At 41.4% G+C, this 23,595-nt stretch overlaps 1 protein-coding gene across 2 annotated transcripts in view; it reads right to left on the reverse strand.

Annotated features, from left to right (window-relative positions):
- LOC106571288 (3',5'-cyclic-AMP phosphodiesterase 4D) overlaps nt 1-23,595 on the reverse strand; it is a 383,631-nt gene that overhangs the window by 325,882 nt on the left and 34,154 nt on the right. For both annotated transcript variants that reach the window (XM_014144187.3, XM_014144196.3), the window contains exon 2: nt 18,963-19,048. In XM_014144187.3, the coding sequence (XP_013999662.1) occupies nt 18,963-19,048 (86 nt within the window). The remainder of the gene's footprint in view (nt 1-18,962; nt 19,049-23,595) is intronic.

Raw genomic sequence — 23,595 nt, forward strand, 5'->3', positions numbered from 1 at the left:
TTTCTATGTTCAGTCTAGTCGTTTGTATTTCTATGTTTAGCTAATTGGTGTTGGGGTCTTCAGTTGGAGGCAGCTGTCTATCGTTGCCTCCGACGACAGTACCCCCGTCCTGGGATTTTGTGGGAGATTGTTTCTTGTTTTGCTGTGTGCCTGACGAGACTGTCTAGTTCGTTTGTTTTTTGTATACGTTGTTTGTGTTTTCCTTCTTCACTAATAAAAAGATGAGTATACATTTTCCCGCTGCGTTTTGGTCTACACCCTACGACACCCGTGACAGTAATACAAGTCCAATCTGTAAAAGAGACCTTGGTCCAAAAATGTCAAATATTTTGACATTTTTAACAAAGGATTTCAAAACCAAATCTCTTCATAATTGATAAGTACTGTATATGATATAGTCAGACATATATCGTATGTCATGTGCTCATATTATGCAACAGTTAATTATAACTTAATAAGTAAAGGGTTATTAATGGGTATCAGAGATCATTTGTAAAGGGTTACTAATGAGAATCAGAGATCATTAGTAAAAGGTTATTAAAACTTCTTCGGGATTGGTGTCCCATCCATGGGGCGGTTGAGCTAACGTAGCCTAATGCGATTAGCATGAGGTTGTAAGTAACAAGAACATTTCCACATAGACATATCTGATATTGGCAGAAAGCTTAAATACTTGTTCATCTAACTGCACTGTCCAATTTACAGTAGCTATTACAGTGAAATAATACCATGCTATTGTTTGAGGATAGTGCACAATTTTGAACATGAAAAGTTATTAATAAACAAATTGGGCACATTTGGGCAGTCTAGATACAACATTTTGAACAGAAATGCAATGGTTCATTGGATCAGTCTAAAACTGTGCACATACACTGCTGCCATCTAGTTGCCAAAATCTAAATTGCACCTGGGCTGGAATAATACATTATGGCCTTTCCCTTGCATTTCAAAGATGATACAAAAAAAAATAAAAGAATGGTTGTTTTCTTTGTATTATCTTTTACCAGATCTATTGTGTTATATTCTCCTACATTCCTTTCACATTTCCACAAACTTCAAAGTGTTTCCTTTCAAATGGTACGAAGAATATGCATATCCTTACTTCAGGGCCTGGGCTATTGGCAGTTAGATTTGGGTATGTCATTTTAGGTGAAAATTGAAAAAGGGGAGGATCCTTAATGGGTATCAGAGATCATTAGTAAAGGGTTACAAATGGTATCAGAGATCATTAGTAAAGGGTTATTTATGGGTATCAGAGATCATTAGTAAAGGGTTACTAATGGTATCAGAGATCATCAGTAAAGGGTTATTTATGTGTATCAGAGATCATTAGTAAAGGGTTATTTATGGGTATCAGAGATCATTAGTAAAGGGTTAGTAATGGTATCAGAGATCATTTGTACCAGTTTATGAAGTTTGGGGTGAACTCCAGAAAAAATGACAGAGAAATAATTTTGTTTAATGAAATTGATGTTGAAAAACAGAAGCCATGCAGGGACATGGCTATTAGGAATAACAAGGCATACACATTACACACAGAAAATCCCACTTCACAAGCCCATTATTCACCTTCATCCATTGACCTGCATGAACACATCCACAAAAGGCTTCCCACTGGTGCAAAACAAGTTGAATCAACGTTGTATCCTCATTTCAACGCTCTTATCCAGAGCGACTTACAGTAGTGAGTGCATACTTTTTCATACTGGTCCTCCGTGGGAATCGAATCCACACCCTGACATTGCAAGTGCCATGCTCTACCAACTGAGCCACGGGACATATGTGATGACATTGAATCAACATGGAAAACTGATTTGATTTGCAAAAAGTCATCAATGTAAGGGCATTAAGTATTTTTGTCACCCATCTTTAAACCTAAATCCAATGTCATGGTTATATTTTTGGTTGATTTCACATTGAATTCACATTAGTTGACAACACAACCAAATGTAAATCAAAACTAGACCGTTGAACTGTGCCCAGTGGGTTGCCTCTTGAAAACCACTACACTCGGTAAGAATATCAGCGCGAGGCAAATGAACAAAGTCCCTATTCCGTTCCAAGGGAGCACATTCATTGCTACTTATTGATCATCCTAAGTGCCCATTAGCTATCCTGCTGGGCTGTGGTCTGGCCTAATGCCTACACTTACAATGGCCTTGAGGGACGCCACGTGTAATGAAGAACAGGGCGATGCCTTTAAGAGTGACAGCACTGCCCTACCAACTACACCCCCTCCCCCCCACACACACACACACACACACACACACACACACACACACACACACACACACACACACACACACACACACACACACACACACACACACACACACACACACACAATCCTGGTGAGTGGTGAGTACTCCCTTAGGACCAAACTGAGGGAATGATTCTCATACTGGGGCGACCATAATGGGAACCTGGAGCTTCTGATTGTGTCATAAAGATATTATATTATTGATCATGTGTGATATAAGTCTTCAATATTATTGAAGACCTTGTCCTCTGCACTCTATTTCAGTACCTCATAACACGCTTTTATCCTGGGGGGGGTCATTAAAGGTCAGTGCTGGTACACCCTCTGAAATTGAACATTAGGGATTTGATAGCTTAATTGGTGTTCTATATTTATTTCACTGCCTCGACAGTCATTGTTCTTGAGCAGTTGTAAAAGTGCCTATTTTTTTATTCACATGAAGTCCTGGAAGGGGAAATGTTTTATGCAACTCTGATGCACACAAAAAAATGTGATCGTATTGTTAGTTGAAGTTTAGTTCACAGAAATGGCACAAAGATTCCCTGCAGTTGAGCAGAACTCTGCCCTTTGATGGGGAGTTTTAATTCACATCTTAAACTGATGTTTCCTTGAAAACTTCCTTGACACCCCACAATTGTATTTGTGTCGACAATCAATATTGCTTTGGTTCGTTCTAAAGGGCACCTTCAGACCCAGAGGGCTTTTTAGGTCAACCGTGCAATTTGGGCTTGACAAGCAACAACTGAAATAAGCAACTAAATCAGTGGTATTCATTTTTTTTTTACATTTTAGTCATTTAGCAGACGCTCTTATCCAGAGCGACTTACAGTAGTGAATGCATACATTTCATACAATTTCATACATTTTTCTTTTTTTTTTTTCTTTGCTGGCCCCCCATGGGAATCAAACCCACAACCCTGGTGTTGCAAACACCATGCTCTACCAACTGAGCTACAGGGAAGACTATTCTATTCAAAGTTGGTGTTGCGACCTTGCAGTGGGGTTGCCAAAGTTTAATTAAAAAAGGAAACAAAAAATATGAGTACAGATTATTGTATGGGACAATATACAAACATTTTTCAGAAAGATCATTTGAGAAATACAATTTTATTGAGTAAAGGTTTTTTATTGGTTTCTTTTCATTTCGGAAATGCAATGAATGAAAGGTTTTTATGTCAGTAAAGGTAGAGATATCTAGTAGAAGGTAGGCTCTAGCATATGACGTAGATGCACCTCGCTCATCTCAATATCTGCGGTGCTGCTCGTGTCAACGTAATTTCGCTGAGTCTACCTTTAACTATGTCAGTAAGCTAGCTACAACAGTTAGCTAAGCCGCTAATCAAGTCACTGCATTGCGACTGACAAATCAAATCAAATTTTATTGGTCACATACACATGGTTAGCAGATGTTAATGCGAGTGTAGGCGAAATGCTTGTGCTTCTAGTTCCGACAGATTACTTGCTAGATATTACTGCACTAACAAATTCACAACGACTATGTTATACACACAAATGTAAAGGGATGAATAAGAATATGTACATATAAATATATGGATGAGCGATGGCCGTGCGGCATAGGCAAGATGCAGTAGAAGGTATAGGATACAGTATATACATATGAGATGAGTAATGTAGGATATGTAGACATTATTAAAGTGGCATTATTTAAAGTGACTAGTGATACCTTATTTAAATCCATTTATTAAAGTGGCCAGAGATTTGAGTCTCTATGTAGGCAGCAGTCTCTCTGTGTTAGTGATGGCTGTTTAACAGTCTGATGGCCTTGAGATAGAAGCTGTTTTTCAGTCTCTCGGCCCCAGCTTTGATGTACATGTATTGACCTCACCTTCTGGATGATAGCGGGGTGAACAGGAAGTGGCTCGGGTGGTTGTTATCCTTGATGATCTTTTTGGCCTTCCTGTGACATTGGGTGCTGTAGGTGTCCTGAAGGGCAGGTAGTTTGCCCCTGGTGATGCGTTGTGCAGACCGCACTACCATTTGGAGAGCCTTGCGGTTGTGAGCGGAGCAGTTGCCGTACCAGGCGGTGATACAGCCCGACAGGATGCTCTCGATTGTGCATCTGTAAAAGTTTGTGAGTGTTTTCGGTGACAAGCCAAATTTCTTGAGGTTGAAGAGGCTCTGTTGCGCCTTCTTCACCATGCTGTCTGTGTGGGTGGACCATTTCAGTTTGTCCGTGATGTGTACGCCGAGGAACTTAAAACTTTCCACCATCTCCACTACTGTCCCGTCGATGTGGATGGGGGGGATGCTCTCTCTGCTGTTTCCTGAGGTCCACGATCATCTCCTTTGTTTTGCTAACATTGAGTGAGAGGTTATTTTCCTGACACCACACTCCGACAGTCCTCACCTCCTCCCTCTAGGCCGTCTTGTTGTTGTTGGTAATCAAGCCTACCACTGTAGTGTCGCCTGCAAGCTTGATGATTGAGTTGGAGGCGTGCATGGCCACGCAGTCCTGGGTGAACAGGGCGTACAGGAGAGGGCTGAGAACGCACCCATGTGGGGTGTTGAGGATCTGCGGGGTGGAGATGTTGTTTCCTACCCTCACCACCTGGGGGCGGCCCGTCAGAAAGTCCAGGACCCAGTTGCACAGGGTGGGGTCAAGACTCAGACGTTCTTGTATATAATTTTTGCACAAGATAGCCACTGTTTTGTTTTATTTTCAATTTTTTTGTATTCATTAGGATCCCCGCAGCTACTCTTCCTGGAGTCCAAACATTAAAACAATTACATCACAACAAAACAATTGCAAACTATAAAATCACTGTCACAACGTTTGTAATAATTTTGTTAGTTATTCTTCCTATTTCAGTCATACGAGAGCGCAGTAATGTCATAAACTAGGAACTATGTTTTAATTTTTGCAGTTGGAGAGGGGACAAAAACGCTACATTGGGAACCGCTGCAGCAGCAAGGCAGATTGGTGCTGAGAGGTTGTTGCTGCAACTGCAAACGTAATCTAGCGACAAATCAAGGTGGCAATAGAAATTCTCACAGAAAAATTGTTGGCAACAGTGCTAGTGCAGTTCAAGGAGGACAATTTCTATTGAAACTGGTCTGGGTTCACTTAAAAATTGCATTTATTGACTAACAAACCATGTACATAAACCTATACTATCCATGATGCCAATATTTATCTATACAGTACCCGTTTGGCTAATATCTCATCTATCAACCGTGATCACAGTTCATGCAGTACTGACAGCTGTGTGGACATGACGACCAGTTGACAACTATTTCTCAGTAGGAATCATTATTGCCTGCTTGATTTTTCGCTAGATAACGTTTTGCCACTGTCATAACAAGCTTTTTCATGTTGCCAGTTGTCATGTTTAACTAACTAGCTACCTAAAATAGCCACTGTGTTACAAATGCTAATTGATTTGCAAGCTAATCAAACCCCATGTTACGTTATAGGGACACATGCTAAGTTGGCTAGCTAGCTAGCCACGATGAAATGACAGCTAAATATAGATTGAGGTAGTTTTTTGCATGTTCAACTAGCTGGCTAGCTAGATTAATAATTTATATCTAGCCAGCTGGTAATTATGAAGCCAAATGTTTGCTAAATATAGCTAGTTATCTTGTATGGATTGCCATTGTTGGGCTGGAAGCAGGTTAAGTGTGTACAGGGCATTTTAGTACAGCTGTAGCACTCAACAGGCAATAGCAATATATAGGACACTAATTAATTCACGTTTTAACCTATTATTCTGGAATTTGTATTTCAGCATAAACCTGCTCTTCGCCACAAGTGTTGCCATGTTTGCGGTTTTCCCGCCAAATTGGGATACTTTGAAAACGATGTCGTGGGTAAAAATGTATTGGTTGTTGGTGGTGAGTTTTTGGGCTACTTCCAAATTGTACCGCAGCCGCCATGAAGTTTCTCTTATATATATACAATGCATTCAGAAAGTATTCAGACCCCTTGACTTTTTCCACAAATTTTTGCAAATGTACAGTGAGGGGAAAAAGTATTTGATCCCCTGCTGATTTTGTATGTTTGCCCACTGACAAAGAAATGATCAGTTTATAATTTTAATGATAGGTTTATTTGAACAGCGAGAGACAGAATAACAACAACAAAAATCCAGAAAAACGCATGTCAAAAATGTTATAACTTGATTTGCATTTTAATGAGGGAAATAAGTATTTGACCCCTCTGCAAAACATGACTTAGTACTTGGTGGCAAAACCCTTGTTGGCAATCACAGAGGTCAGATGTTTCTTGTAGTTGGCCACCAGGTTTGCACACATCTCAGGAGGGATTTTGTCCCACTCCTCTTTGCAGATCCTCTCCAAGTCATTAAGGTTTCGAGGCTGACTTTTGGCAACTCGAACCTTCAGCTCCCTCCACAGATTTTCCATGGGATTAAGGTCTGGAGACTGGCTAGGCCACTCCAGGACCTTAATGTGCTTCTTCTTGAGCCACTCCTTTCTTGCCTTGGCCGTGTGTTTGGGGTCATTGTCATGCTGGAATACCCATCCACGACCCATTTTCAATGCCCTGGCTGAGGGAAGGAGGTTCTCACCCAAGATTTGACGGTACATGGCCCCGTCCATCGTCCCTTTGATGCGGTGAAGTTGTCCTGTCCCCTTAGCAGAAAAACACCCGCAAATCATAATGTTTCCACCTCCATGTTTGACAGTGGGGATGGTGTTCTTGGGATCATAGGCAGCATTCCTCCTCCTCCAAACACGGCGAGTTGAGTTGATGCCAAAGAGCTCCATTTTGGTCTCATCTGACCACAACACTTTCACCCAGTTGTCCTCTGAATCATTCAGATGTTCATTGGCAAACTTCAGACGGGCATGTATATGTGCTTTCTTGAGCAGGGGGACCTTGCGGGCGCTGCAGGATTTCAGTCCTTCACGGCGTAGTGTGTTACCAATTGTTTTCTTGGTGACTATGGTCCCAGCTGCCTTGAGATCATTGACAAGATCCTCCCGTGTAGTTCTGGGCTGATTCCTCACCATTCTCATGATCATTGCAACTCCACAAGGTGAGATCTTGCATGGAGCCCCAGGCCGAGGGAGATTGGCAGTTCTTTTGTGTTTCTTCCATTTGCGAATAATCGCACCAACTGTTGTCACCTTCTCACCAAGCTGCTTGGCGATGGTCTTGTAGCCCATTCCAGCCTTGTGTAGGTCTACAATCTTGTCCCTGACATCCTTGGAGAGCTCTTTGGTCTTGGCCATGGTGGAGAGTTTGGAATCTGATTGATTGATTGCTTCTGTGGACAGGTGTCAGTTATACAGGCAACAAACTGAGATTAGGAGCACTCCCTTTTAAGAGTGTGCTCCTAATCTCATCTCGTTACCTGTATCAAAGACACCTGGGAGCCAGAAATCTTTCTGATTGAGAGGGGGTCAAATACTTATTTCCCTCATTAAAATGCAAATCAATTTATAACATTTTTGACATGCATTTTTCTGTTTTTTAGTTGTTGTTATTCTGTCTCTCACTGTTCAAATAAACCTACCATTAAAATTATAGACTGATCATTTCTTTGTCAGTGGGCAAACGTGCAAAATCAGCAGGGGATCAAATACATTTTTCCCCTCACTGTATATATTTTTTTTTACTGAAATATCAAATTTACACAAGTGTTCAGACCCTTTAGTACTTTTTGAGGTCTCTCCAGAGATGTTCGATCAGGTTCAAGTCCGGGCTCTGGCTGGGCCACTCAAGGACATTCAGAGACTTGTCCCGAAGCCACTCCTGCATTGTCTTTGCTGTGTGCTTAGGGTTGTTGTCCTGTTGGAAGGTGAACATTCGCCCCAGTCTGAGGTCCTGAGCGCTCTGGAGCAGGTTTTCATCAAGGATCTCTCTGTACTTTACTTTGTTCATCTTTCCCTCGATCCTGACTAGTCTCTCAGTCCCTGCAGCTGAAAAACATCCCCAAAGTATGCTTCAACATTTATTGTCCTTGAGATGTTTCTACAACTTAATTGGAGTCCACCTGTGATAAATTAAATTGATTGGACATGATTTGGAAAGGCACACACCTGTATATAAGGTCCTACAGTTGACAGTGCATGTCAGACCAAAAACCAAGTCATGAGGTTGAAGGAATTGTCCGAAGAGCTCCGAGACAGGACTGTGTCGAGGCACCGATCTTGGGAAGGGTACCAAAACATTTCTGCAGCATTGAAGGTCCCCAAGAACACATTGGCCTCCAGGATTCTTAAATGTAAGAAGTTTGGAACCACCAAGACTCTTGCTAGAGCTGGCTGCCCAGCCAAGCTGAGCAATCGGAGGAGAAAGGCCTTGGTCAGGGAGGTGGCCAAGAACTCGATGGTAACTCTGACCTGGCTCCAAAACAAATCAAATTGTATTGGTCACATACTCATGATTAGCAGATGTTATTGCAGGAGTAGCGAAATGCTTGTGCTTCCAGAGTTCCTCTGTGGAGATGGGAGAACCTTCCAGAACGACAACCATCTCTGCAGCACTCCACCAATCAGGCCTTTATGGTAAAGTGGTCAGACGGAAGCCACTACTTAGTAAAAGGCACATGACAGCCCGCTTGGAGTTTGCCAAAAGGCACCTAAAGACTATCAGACCATGAGAAACAAGATTATCTGTCTGATGAAACCGTGTTAATATGTTTTATGGAAAAGGGGTGTCTCCAAAATGACCAATTTAAATAGCCTTCCTACAACTGGTTAAAAAGTTGTCACAATGTATGCATGCTCTGTCTCCGTGACTCAGCTGCCTCTGCTGCAGCACTCTCAACCAGTGCTCTCACCACACACACACACGCCTCCAGCCCTCCCCCTCTCCACTTCACTCACTCACAGCCTGCTTGTTGCCTGATAGTCAGCAGCAGATTCTAACAGTGAAAGATATATACAGTACCAGTCAAAAGTTTGGACATGCCTACTCATTTAAGGGTTTTTCTTTATTTTTACATTGTACATTTTACATTGTAGAATAATAGTGAACACGTCAAATCTATGAAATAACACATATGGAATCATGTAGTAACCAAAAAAGTGTAAAACAAATGAAAATATATTTTAGATTTTAGATTATTCAAAGTAGCCACCCTTTGTCTTGATGACTGGTTTGCACCAACACACCTCTGGCAAAAACAGAAACATCTAATTTACATTTTTAGCTACGTATTTAGGCCCTTTGCTATGAGACTCAAAATTGAGCTCAGGTGCATCCTGTTTCCACTGATCCTCCTTGAGATGTTTCTACAACTTGATTGGAGTCCACCTGTGGTAAATTAAATTAATTGGACATGATTTGAAAAGGCACAAACCTGTCTATATACGGTCCCACAGTTGACCGTACATGTCAAAGCAAAAACCAAGCCATGAGGTCGAAGGAATTGTCAGTAGAGCTCTGAGACAGGATTGTGTCGAGGCATAGACCCTGGGGAAAAGTACCAAAAAATATTTAACCTGTTGTGGTATAGGGGGCAGTATTTTCACGGCCGGATAAAAAACGTACCCGATTTAATCTGGTTACTACTCCTGCCCAGAAACTAGAATATGCATATATATATATATAACTTTGCCCAGAGACAGCAGACACCCCATTCCACTTTCTGGTGGCTTTAGAGAGCCAATGGAAGCCTTAGAAAGTGTCACGTTACAGCACAGATGCTGTAATGTCGATAGAGATGCAACAGAAGGACAACAAATTGTCAGACAGGGCACTTCCTGCATGGAATCTTCTCAGGTTTTGGCCTGCCATATGAGTTCTGTTATACTCACAGACACCATTCAAACAGTTTTAGAAACTTTAGAGTGTTTTCTATCCAAATCTACTAATAATATGCATATTCTAGTTTCTGGGCCAGAGTAGTAACCTGTTTAAATTGGATACGTTTTTCATCCGGCCATGAAAATACTGCCCCCTAGCCCAGACAGGTTTAAGAATGTGAAATGTCAGAATAACAGTAGAGAGAATGATTTATTTCAGCTTTTATTTCTTTCATCACATTCCCAGTGGGTCAGAGGTTTACATACACTCAATTAGTATTTGGTGGCGTTGCCTTTAAATTGTTTAACTTGGGTCTAACGTTTCGGTTAGCCTTCCACAAGCTTCCCACAATAAGTTGGGTGAATTTTGGCCCATTCCTCCTGACAGAGCTGGTGTAACTGAGTCAGGTTTGTAGGCCTTCTTGCTCGCACACGCTTTTTCAGTTCTGCCCACAAATGTTCTATAGGATTGAGGTCAGGGCTTTGTGATGGCCACTCCAATACCTTGACTTTGTTGTCCTTAAGCCATTTTGCCACAACTTTGTAAGTATGCTTAGGGTCATTGTCCATTTGGAAGACCCATTTGCGACCAAGCTTTAACTTCCTGACTGATGTCTTGAGATGTTGCTTCAGTATATCCACATAATTTTCCAGCCTCATGATGCCATCTATTTTGTGAAGTGCACCAGTCCCTCCTGCAGCAACATGATGCTGCCACCCCCGTGCTTCATGGTTGGGATGGTGTTCTTCGGCTTGCAAGCCTCCCCCTTTTTCCTCCAAACATAACAATGGTCATTATGGCCAAACAGTTCTATTATTGTTTCATCAGACCAGAGGACAGTTCTCCAAAAAGTACGATCTTTGTCCCCATGTGCAGTTGCAAACCGTAGTCTGGATTTTTATGGTGGTTTTGGAGCAGTGTCTTTTTCCTTGCTGAGCGGCCTTTCAGGTTATGTCGATATAGGACTCGTTTTACTGTGGATATAGATTATTTTGTACCTGTTTCCTCCAGCATCTTCACAAGGTCCTTTGCTGTTGTTCTTGGATTGATTTGCACTTTTCGCACCAAAGTACGTTAATCTTTAGGAGACAGAACGAGTCTCCTTCCTGAGAGGTATGACGGCTGCGTGGTCCCATGGTGTTTATACTTGCGTACTATTGTTTGTACAGATGAACGTGGTACCTTCAGGCGTTTGGAAATTGCTCCCAATGATAAACCAGACTTGTGGAGGTCTACAATTATTTTTCTGAGGTCTTGGCTGATTTATTTTGATTTTCCCATGATGTCAAGCAAAGAGGCACTGAGTTTGAAGGTAGGCCTTGAAATACATCCACAGGTACACCTCCAATTGACTCAAATTATGTTAATTAGCCTATCAGAAGCTTCTAAAGCCATGACATAATTTTCTGGAATTTTCCAAGCTGTTTAAAGGCACAGTCAACTTAGTGTATGTAAACTTCTGACCCACTGGAATTGTGATACAGTGAATTAATTATAAGTGAAATTATCTGTCTGTAAACAATTGTTGGAAAAATTACTTGTGTCATGCACAAAGTAGATGTCCTAACCAACTTGCCAAAACTATAGTTTGTTAACAAAACATTTGGGGAGTGGTTGAAAATCGGGTTTAATTGACTCCAACCTAAGTGTATGTAAACTTCCGACTTCAACTGTATGTTTACGTAGATCTGTCCACCAGAGATTAGTCCTATAATACACAACCTCTGGCGACTTTAATTTCCGTTCATATATAACAAACGCATATAGTAGATATGTGTCTGAAATATGAGCTTAGATCCTCTCCCATAGAACAGAGACAGTAGTCACAGCACAGCTACATCAAGTTATTTCAAATAGGATTTCTAGAGTACCTTGGAGATGACAATTCTGATAACTATCGCTAATGAAATTAGTGTCTTTCTGCCAAATTACCAACCTTTTCTTGTGAAAGGGTTGTGAGTATCGAGTGGAAGGCTGATAATAGTTTTTTTAAACTTTGGAATATGCACATCCAACAGCGAGCACTATAATCAGTGTGACCAATGTATTATATACAATGTAACCAAGTGTGTGATTCATGGGCATCCTAAATGGCACCCTACTCCCAATGTTGTGTCCTACGTCAAAAGGCATATGGTGCCAATTTGAATGCAGCCTGGTTGGTTTTAGCATGGCTTTGCTGTGGTCATAGGTATGAAGCGCTAACTGAGTCCTAGCCGAGTAGTATTGATACATTTTGCTAGTGAAAGTGATGAGGTAGTTGTGCTGTTATTTTAATTTTAGCATGACATAAATTACAATGTCTCTCAGCCAATCAAGGATGCATGACCAGAACTAAGCCTTTCAGAAAAAGTATTTCAGCACACAACACACTTCTTCTGAGTGTATTTTATCGCCTGTATGATGTTGATGTCTCTCTGAAGTTAGACCTCCATGGCAGACATTTAAACCCTAGTGCTCCTGGTTCCAATTCTGCCTAAAGATTTGGGGGTTCACTTGTCATGGATGATTTGGGAGATTTAGCTGTTCTAAGCTGGGAGCTTCGCTTGAGCTCCTGGGTAAAATCTCATTGGAACAGGGTCATTCTTCAATTAAGGTGGTAAATGGTGTCCCTTGACTTCTGTGATGTGTGGAGGTGTAGTGACATGTTTTGGGGATTTAGAGATATCTATCTATTATTTTGTAGGCTACACAGTGAACAAAAGTATTTAATATATTGTATAGATCAATAGAAAACAAAGAACGCTATTAAAATACCTTTTTTAAAGTGTAATATGTATCCCTCAGTTGTGTGTCATTGGTGTTACCACCTTGAAAATGACTGATTACAAAGATGTACAAGGACCTTGAGCATTCTCTCCAGGGGGAGGGGTCTATATTAAAGACACTTATTAGCATAATCACACCCTTTTAGTATGTCATACGTTTGATGATTCCATTGATAACTTGATGAATCTAAATCCAAAGTGTCACTTGGTGTTAGTCATTTAAATGAAGGGAACTAACATTGTGAACAAAATGATTAATCATATCACTTGATTGATGACCTTAGATTTTAGCATTAGTGCATTCCATTTCAGAAGATCTATTTAAAATGTCTTATTGGTGTTACCATCATTTGGTGTTACTGATGGTACCATAATGAATGTTATCATAATGGTCAAAAAAATCAAAATAAGTCATTAAGCTACCGTTTTAGTTGATTCAGAATGGAAAGAGGTACCCAAATACATTTAAATTAAATAAAAAACTAGAAAAATGTTATTTTTTACAAAATGCATCAAAATGCAATGCTCAAATGCCACAGTAGTTGAAGAATGACCCAACGGCATTGCTAAATTCCTGAATAAGGTTCACTCTTCTAATTTAATACGTAGAGAGAGCTTGGGGGCATTTCAGTTTTAAGTATGGAATTGTTGGGTCTCTCTGTCAGCAAAGTGCTGCACTGGGTTTCATTGCTGGATAAATATAGTAATGAACCCTGGGTCAAATAGAATCGTGATGGAGCCAGGGAGAACACATTAGTCATGGTCACTGAAAAAGCGCCCTAATTAAAAACAGTACTCAATCTCAAACTCCAAACCATAAGTAATATTACATAGTACAGAACTTTTTTTTGGGGGGGGGGGCTCTTCATAATGGTAATTTGCAATGCAAGGCACAGTATCATGGAAACAAGTGGAAAGAAATACAATTGCGCAAAAACAAGCCCGTTACTGAAAGGGAATGCGACTGAGAGACACAGATAGATTTTGAAAGATGGAAAAGGAAAATGTCCTCCGAGAAGCCATACTCATGTGAGTTAATCTCCTTCCCCTGGTAGGGCTGTGTGATGATGCACAACTCACCCTGACCCTCAGTAGATTGAAACTGAACAAAAACAATGGCCTTGTGTCTCAGCTGCAAATGAGATCATGTGCATGTTTGGGATGCAACACATTTCCCAATTACAGACGCTGCATGGAGGTCGTGAGAAACACACAAGGTACGTTCACTTGAAGCTCCTAATATAGCAGCATTGCTTGCTATACAAGGTCTGTGAGACTCATAGGGACAGATTCAATCAGACATGTACAGCAGGAAACCTGCACTGTGGGAAAAATAGTTAAAATATGAAGATTTGTTTTTTTTTTAAATACACCCTGTCATTTAATTCTGAAATGATTTGTTTCTTTTCATATCTTTGACATAATTAATTTCCCTGCAAAACAGGTATCATGTAGGTCAGAATAGATTTTTTTGTTGTTGTTTAATTAGCCAGATACTGTATGCATGCCCTCTATCATTAATTATGAATCAAAAGTCAAGTTGACTAAGAGGGGAACAAAGTCATTTCCAGCTCATTCATCAACCAATTCCCTGGATGATAACGCTTCAATCATCAGTCTACATAACTGCCACACATAGTGAAAGGCTTAGTCATCTCCCTAGGGTTCCGAACTAAACAGTATTTACTTCCTTTCGCCCTCCATACCAAATGTGTCACACCTCATATAACAATAACATTTCGAGAGATGTATTCTTTTAAATCACCCTTCCCCTGATTGTACAGTTGTACTTGTCACTTTGCAAAGAGGAGGAAAAGGGCCGGCCTAACTGGTTTGTGTGATTCCACTGCTTCACCTCAAGTGAGGGCAAATGGTGGTGATACTTTAAGAAAGGAAGATGTGGTTCTTGTTGGGGCGTCCATTTTGTAATGACCCAGTGTTATTGCTTGGATCGTTATTGCGCTGTTTCCCAAACGCAATCTATTGACATAATTGTACAGTGTACTCATTGATTTAACAACCAATTATTGGCTATAGAAACATCCTTCGCACTTTTACAGAACGAGCGATTATGCTTGAATATAAATCAAATCAACAACAAAAATTGTCACATGCGCCGAATACAACAGGTGTAGAGCTGACTGTGAAATGCTGACTGACAAGCCCTTCACCAACAATGCAGTTCAAGAAATAGAGTTAAGAAAATATTTACTAAATGGTTTGTTATTAACATCCTTATCAGGATGCACTGTTTACATATGGCATGCTTTTGAGAATGTGTTTGCACTGGCGTCCCTTGGGGTCACCCGCACTGATTTTAGCAATTAGTCTGGAGCCATTGAATTCGTTATGACTAGCCTGTTACACACTGAAAGATATTACACAACAGATTATCTACAGGCTATAAGATAAACAACATCTCTTGTGTAAGAAATCCAATGATGTCACTCTGTTCTAAGCATCCTTGTTGTTCTCATAACAATACTTATTTTAAATTACAATATCGTGTTGGCAATTGTTTGATGATGAGGGAATAATCATGTCATTTCTAACCAGTCAAATGCACCCTAGCCCATATAACCTAACGATGCACCTGTTCCTCTATGTGTGTTTATCGTCAGTAAGAGCCAGCTAACTCTCCCTAATTGTCGCTTCCAGCTAGGTGATATTTATTGGAGCTTGGAAGTGGGTCATTGGTGGGTGCTTACTTATATGGCTGCATTTACACAGGCAGCTCAATTCTGATATTTTCTCAACTAATTTGCCTTTCGACCAAATCACATCAGATCTTTTCACCTTCAATCTTTTTCAGAGCTGATCTGATTCGTCAAAAGACCAATGTAAATGCAGCCTGTTTGTCGTATTTCACTATGTACAAGTTGTTTCTTACAGTTGGGGGTGAAATGTCAGAATGTGTTAGAATATATTGGAGGGGATATTTTGCAAAAACATTTGTTGCACTGCTAATTGTGTGTGTGTGTGTGTGTGTGTGTGTGTCGTCAGCCAAGATGGTGTGTGTGTGCAAATGTGTATACAGTACACTTCCTGCTTTGTGGCACTTCAGCAGATGTCTGCTGTGATTCGCTGGGTCTCGTACAATTACACAGTCTGTACCGCCAGCCTTCCCAGACACTTCCCATTGAGCTGACTGTCAAATCGACACTTCAAATCACCCCAGCAGTGACACATGCACCCCCCCCCCCCCCCCCCACACACACACACACACCATTTTCTTATTCCATTCCGTCCCTTTAGGTTTGTGCGTATTAGGTAGTTGTTGTGGAATGTTAGATTACCTGTTAGATATTACTGCATGGTCGGAACTAGAAGCACAAGCATTTCGCTACACTCGTATTAACATCTGCTAACCATGTGTATGTGACCAATAAAAGTCGATTTGATTTGACCCATACACAGACTCACACACACATCGTTTCTCGTTCCTATAGTGACACCCACATACATACAGACAAACTCACTTGAACATTGACACACACAGGGCCTCCCGAGTGGCAAAGCATCGCAGTGCTTGAGGCGTCACTACAGATCCCAGGCTGTTTAGCAGCCAACCCGGGTGACCCATGAGGCGGCGCACAATCGGCCCAGCGTCATCCGGGTTAGGGGAGGGTTTGGCTGGCCGGGATATCTATGTCCCATCGCGCTCTAGCGACTCCTTGTGGCAGGCCGGGCGCATGTACGCTGACTTCGGTCGCCAGTTGTATGTGTTTCCTTCCGACACATTGGTGCAGCTGGCTTCCAGGTTAAGTGAGCAGTGTGTCAAGAAGCAGTGCGGCTTGGCAGGGTCGTGTTTCGGAGGACGGATGGCTCTCGTCCTTCGTCTCTTTAGAGTCCGTATGGGAGTTGCACTGAGTTGCACTGAACAAAAATCATATAGGCCATCATAGTGCATTTGACTGGTTATAGATTACATTATTATTGTAAAAGCAACATGGTTAAAATTCACCCATAAGGAATGGGACATGCCATTAGACATACTATTTGCTGAGGGCCTTTCATTCATTGATGATTGACTATATTTACAGGGATTCACCATCCCCTTTCTTGTAAAGAATAAAGACTTTATAGAGCACATTATTTGATATTTTGGGATATTCATCCAGTCCATCACTTATGAGCAGTCATCAAGGACATAAGAGAAAACAATAACATTTGTGAGTATTGAGACACAGCCATTTACAGTATAAAGAGAAAACGAACATTTGTAAGTATTGAGACACAGCCATTTACAGTATAAAGAGAAAACGAACATTTGTAAGTATTGCGACACAGCCATGTACAGTATATAAATCCCACCACTAGACTTATGGGAAGGTAGTTAAGATGCTTTCTTTCATAAAGATGTTCATGAAGCCCTTTCATCACCCTGTTCACCTTGCTTATTTCATCATAACCAATAGGGATATTCATGTCTAATCTGCAGTTCATTTAATTACATTCTCCATCTCCTTGATCTGATCTAATCAAACAATGTAGCCTCGTCCCTCTATCCTACATTCCAGCATCACAGAGCACCTGGTGCGTGTGTGCATATGAGTGTGTACTTGCCGTCCATCAGTGGCACAGAACACTGGGAGGCAGTGTGATATTGTTGTGAGGTCAGGTAATGCGAGGTGGGTGTGGGAGAGGAGGTATGGATATTATATTGACAGGCGGACTCTGAGCAACATGCTCTCACAGTGTGAAAACTGTCAGAAGCATTACCCTTCGGCTTTATTTATAAAAAAAATACACTCAGTGCCCTTTTCATTTCAGCATGCAGCAATGTCTGGAAAGAGGTAATGGGCAGTAGCTTAGAACAGTACTAGTGAGGAAACGGCCTTCAGTATCCAGAATATTCAATCAAAACTGGTATTCAGGCATTCCTAGAGCTTGGCTAAACCAACACTATGCACAGTTACTAGAGTCTGGGTTAGAAATGAATATGTTAACATTGTGTAAATCAACTAATCAGAACACTATCAATGCAACCAGTCTAACAGCACCATATTAATCCTTGATACTGGTTTTGATTGAATATAGCTTTTTTTTAAAGCCAGCAATTAAAGCACTGCAAAGCAATCAACTTTCCGATGCAATTACCAGCAAACGGGTCACCAAACATGACCCTGTGGTTCCCTAAGAATGCTTGACTTTGAGATTCGCCACAGAACTTGACACGTTGAATGACCTACCATTCTCTACCATCCCTGCTTTCCCCAGGACAGAAAGACATTTGTGGATATCTTAATTGCTGAGCACTTTATGCGGTCGCATTTCGAAGTATATGCATAGCCTTTGCTCTGGGTGCCTTTTGCCCTCATTTAGTGGCATTCAAAATAACCACTGACGGGAGAGTGCACCAACGTCCTGGGTGATGCAGTTCTGGACCGACGGTGGATTGGACGGGAACAGACCTAGTGAGGGGACTATGGCTGCGTTAACACAGGCAGCCTGATTCTGATATTTTTTTCTTTTGACCAATCAGATCAGCTCTGAAAAAGATCTGATGTGAAAAGATCTGATGTGATTGGTCAAAAGACCAATTAGTGGAAGAAAAAATGTTGACTTCCTGTCTAAACGCAGCCTAAGAGTGTGACACTTGCGCCCCCTATCACGTTGGCTCTGGGAGAGTTTGAGAATCAGAGACAAACATGCTGGCGGGAGTTTAGCAGTCTGTTTACCTCTGACCTTCAAGCCTCTGAGTCATACCTCAGCCATTTTACTCTCTCTCTCTCTCTCTCTCTCTCTCTCTCTCTCTCTCTCTCTCTCTCTCTCTCTCTCTCTCTCTCTCTCTCTCTCTCTCTCTCTCTCTCTCTCTCTCAGTGCAATAAACAGCTCTTCCACTCATTAGATGAGGGGGTGAAATAGCTTTGTATGGATTAATGAATAGGTAGTCTTACAGAACCGTGCTGTCTGCAACCTTTGAATAGATCCAGAACCATTATGGTTGGATGACTGAGCTTTTCTCTATCTGGTCATAAGGATGGAATTAGATCAATAAAGCAAAAGAGTTCAGACGTCTTTGTTTGAGTTTTACAATGTGAATTGGCACCAAAAGTTTAAGACAATTAGATTCTAGCAAGCCTTCAAATGCTATTGTCATAGAATGTTTGGGGGACAACATTAGGATGATAGTTGAAATGGATGAACTGAGGGGAAAACACACAACAGTATAGAGATACTAAAATGGACTTACACTCTCTCTTCTGTCGTCTCTGGAATTCTCATTCTTTATCATCCTGGGTACTGCTCCCACTCCCGCTGTCAAAAGCCGCCAGAACCCTGGAGAACGAGAGAGAGTGGAGGCAGATGAACACGACAGCATCTCTTCCTGGTGTTTATTTTTGTATTGTATTCATTAGGTATCTATTTATTTATTTATTTGTACATAGCATAAAAGGAAAACAACAGATGTACAAACAACAAAGTTATTAAACATAATTGTGCTGGGGGGGGGGGGGGGGGCGACCCAGAGAGGGTTCTCCTCAACCTTACAAAATAATAATTACAAGAATTCAATTAACACGAGGACAAAAAGGAGACAAACAGAAAAAACAATCTATTTGCTCTATTGTTATTTCTGAGTTGCCCCTGGCCCCTGAGCAGTATCCTACACTGGTCTAGGATCTGTTTTATGTCTGAGTTGCCCCTGAGCAGTAGTCTACACTGGTCTAGGATATGTTTTATGTCTGAGTTGCCCCTGAGCAGTAGTCCTACACTGGTCTAGGATATGTTTTATGTCTGAGTTGCCCCTGAGCAGTATCCTACACTGGTCTAGGATATGTTTTATGTCTGAGTTGCCCCTGAGCAGTATCCTACACTGGTCTAGGATATGTTTTATGTCTGAGTTGCCCCTGAGCAGTATCCTACACTGGTCTAGGATATGTTTTATGTCTGAGTTGCCCCTGAGCAGTATCCTACACTGGTCTAGGATATGTTTTATGTCTGAGTTGCCCCTGAGCAGTATCCTACACTGGTCTAGGATATGTTTTATGTCTGAGTTGCCCCTGAGCAGTATCCTACACTGGTCTAGGATATGTTTTATGTCTGAGTTGCCCCTGAGCAGTATCCTACACTGGTCTAGGATCTGTTTTATGTCTGAGTTGCCCCTGAGCAGTATCCTACACTGGTCTAGGATATGTTTTATGTCTGAGTTGCCCCTGAGCAGTATCCTACACTGGTCTAGGATCTGTTTTATGTCTGAGTTGCCCCTGAGCAGTAGTCTACACTGGTCTAGGATATGTTTTATGTCTGAGTTGCCCCTGAGCAGTATCCTACACTGGTCTAGGATATGTTTTATGTCTGAGTTGCCCCTGAGCAGTATCCTACACTGGTCTAGGATATGTTTTATGTCTGAGTTGCCCCTGAGCAGTAGTCCTACACTGGTCTAGGATATGTTTTATGTCTGAGTTGCCCCTGAGCAGTATCCTACACTGGTCTAGGATATGTTTTATGTCTGAGTTGCCCCTGAGCAGTAGTCCTACACTGGTCTAGGATATGTTTTATGTCTGAGTTGCCCCTGAGCAGTATCCTACACTGGTCTAGGATATGTTTTATGTCTGAGTTGCCCCTGAGCAGTAGTCTACACTGGTCTAGGATATGTTTTATGTCTGAGTTGCCCCTGAGCAGTATCCTACACTGGTCTAGGATATGTTTTATGTCTGAGTTGCCCCTGAGCAGGAGTCTACACTGGTCTAGGATATGTTTTATGTCTGAGTTGCCCCTGAGCAGTATCCTACACTGGTCTAGGATATGTTTTATGTCTGAGTTGCCCCTGAGCAGTAGTCCTACACTGGTCTAGGATATGTTTTATGTCTGAGTTGCCCCTGAGCAGTATCCTACACTGGTCTAGGATATGTTTTATGTCTGAGTTGCCCCTGAGCAGTAGTCTACACTGGTCTAGGATATGTTTTATGTCTGAGTTGCCCCTGAGCAGTATCCTACACTGGTCTAGGATATGTTTTATGTCTGAGTTGCCCCTGAGCAGTATCCTACACTGGTCTAGGATATGTTTTATGTCTGAGTTGCCCCTGAGCAGTATCCTACACTGGTCTAGGATATGTTTTATGTCTGAGTTGCCCCTGAGCAGTATCCTACACTGGTCTAGGATATGTTTTATGTCTGAGTTGCCCCTGAGCAGTATCCTACACTGGTCTAGGATATGTTTTATGTCTGAGTTGCCCCTGAGCAGTATCCTACACTGGTCTAGGATATGTTTTATGTCTGAGTTGCCCCTGAGCAGTATCCTACACTGGTCTAGGATATGTTTTATGTAATTATCTCCAACAATGCTTCAAATTAAGACAAACAAAAAGGATACCTGAAAGTGCTTTGTCAACCTTTCCCTCACATGTCGGCTAGGGTAGTTCAACTTGTCCCATATGTTGGGCTGAATTTATATGAACTGAATAGAGAACATTTCAGGCTAGTCGTTTGGATTCCGGCCTGTCCTGATTTTATATTCTACTTGATTTACACTGACTACACAAACCATTAGGCTCTTTCCATGACATAGACTGACCAGGTGAATCCAGGTGAAAGCTATGATTCCTTTTTGAAGTCACTTGTTAAATCCACTTCAATCAGTGTAGATGAAGGAGATGATATGGGTTAAAGAAGGATTTTCAAGCCTTGAGACAATTGAGACATGGATTGTGTATGTGTGTCATTCAGTGAATGGTCAAGACAAAATATTTAAGTGAACGGGGTATGGTAGTAGGTGCCAGGCGCACCGGCTTGAGTGTGTCAAGAACTGCAACGCTGCTGGGTTTTTCATGCTCAACAGTTTTTCGTGTGCATCAAGAATGTTCCACCATACAAAGGACATCCAGCCAACTTGACATAACCGTAGGAACCATTGGAGACAACATGGGCCAGCATCCCTGTGTTTTATACACCTTGTAGAGTCCATGACTCAACGAATTGAGGCTGTTCTGAGGGCAAAAGGGGGTGTAACTCAATATTAGGAAGATGTTCTTAATGTTCTGTTCACTCAGTGCATGTTGGCCTGCCTTTTTCCTTCAGTTCATAGCCCATGGCCATGTGGCTTTGCCACTACAGGCGCTTTTGGAATTTCTTATTAGAAAAAAGTATGTTTTTCTTGAAAAAAAACTTATATCAACAGAAATACCTTTCTCTCTTTTTTCAGGAACCATAAACTGGTATTGGCTGTATACTTATTCAACAATACTTGGATTTTAATCTGTTTTCTACTTGGATTTTAACCCGTTTTCCGAAAACACTTGGAGATTACCATCACATCATAAAACATTACATTTTAGTTTATGACTGAATGACAAGCACAATAGGGTTTGGCATTATTTGGCTTATCTGTCTATAGGATTTGGTACTTTGAACCAATAGATGTATGCTTAGTGTTAGTTTTGCCTGCCAGTCATCTTTATTTTTGACAGGCTACATTATAAATTAAACACACATTTTGGCTTGCCCTGAATACAGCAACCTTTCTCACACCATCCACTCTCTCACAAACTCCACAGGTGCATTGCATGGCTAAATGTAGTGATGGACGTTGATTGCCAATGCCACCACCACCTCCACATAACCGCCTCCATCCAGAGTTGAGTCCCTGCCGCTCCTCCTGCCAAACTAGTGTGTCCTCAGCTGGGTAGCTCTCTAAGCCTTTCCCCCAGGCACTCTCCAGGACGGTACCTGCCAGAGCATACAAAAAAGCCCATCATGGGCAGACACAGACCTATTAACTCCTGTGATGAGCTTCTGGAGCTTTCCTGCAGCTCTCTAATTCTAATTTACTTCTGGAGCTTTCCTGTAGATCCCTCTAATTTTAATTTACTTCTGGAGCTTTCCTACAGCTCTCTAGGTCTTATTTACTTCTGGAGCTTTCCTACAGCTCTCTAGGTCTTATTTACTTCTGGAGCTTTCCTACAGCTCTCTAGGTCTTATTTACTCCCAGGCAGAGAAGGCTAGGGGATAATTGCCAATGAATGGATATTGTTTTTTTGGCTTCTAAAGCATATTTAGATTGAGTCTAGCCTCCTGATTAGGTAAAATAGAGCTATATTTGATTGAACAATAGATTGATTTAATCTGTGTTGCAAACTCAAATATTGTTCTGTTGGAAGAGTTTTTGTGGTCTGGCAATTTCATTTGATAGGACATACAGCTCGTTATTCATTCCGATGCTGTCAACTTCTATAAAGGGGATTAATGTCCAATAATGTACGAGTATAATTCATCTTTTATTGGATTATAGTCCTTAACATTTGCATAGATAGATAGACAACGGTTAATTGGAGATGGTATAATATTTAGATATAGCTATGGAGTGCAATTTGTCAGCAAGCAGAAGTAGAAAAAGAGGAAAAGCAGTCATGCAACATGAGACGTTGTTTCTCATGGTGAATCATATGCAACATGACACGTTTCTTATGGTGAATCATATGCAACATGAGATGTTGTTTCTCATCGTGAATCTGGCTTGTCTAAATGTCCATACACTGAGTGAGAGAGAAGCTACTACTTCTCTGAGTGAGGGAGAGAGAAGCTACTACTTCTCTGAGTGAGGGAGAGAGAAGCTACTACTTCTCTGAGTGAGGGAGAGAGAAGCTACTACTTCTCTGAGTGAGGGAGAGAGAAGCTACTACTTATCTGAGTGAGGGAGAGAGAAGCTACTACTTCTGTGAGTGACGGAAGGAGGCAGGGGGTGGGAGGGAGAGCCCACCGGGCAAAAACTGGTTGAATCAATGTTGTTTCCACGTGATTTCAACACCCCAAATTTGGTGACGTTGAATCAATGTGGAAATCTGATTGGATTTGCAAAAAGCCATCAACCTAAGGGGATTTTGTCT

This window comes from Salmo salar, chromosome 01 (genome assembly GCF_965601325.2).
Source record: "Salmo salar chromosome 01, fSalSal1, whole genome shotgun sequence".
NCBI classification, from domain to species: domain Eukaryota; kingdom Metazoa; phylum Chordata; class Actinopteri; order Salmoniformes; family Salmonidae; genus Salmo; species Salmo salar.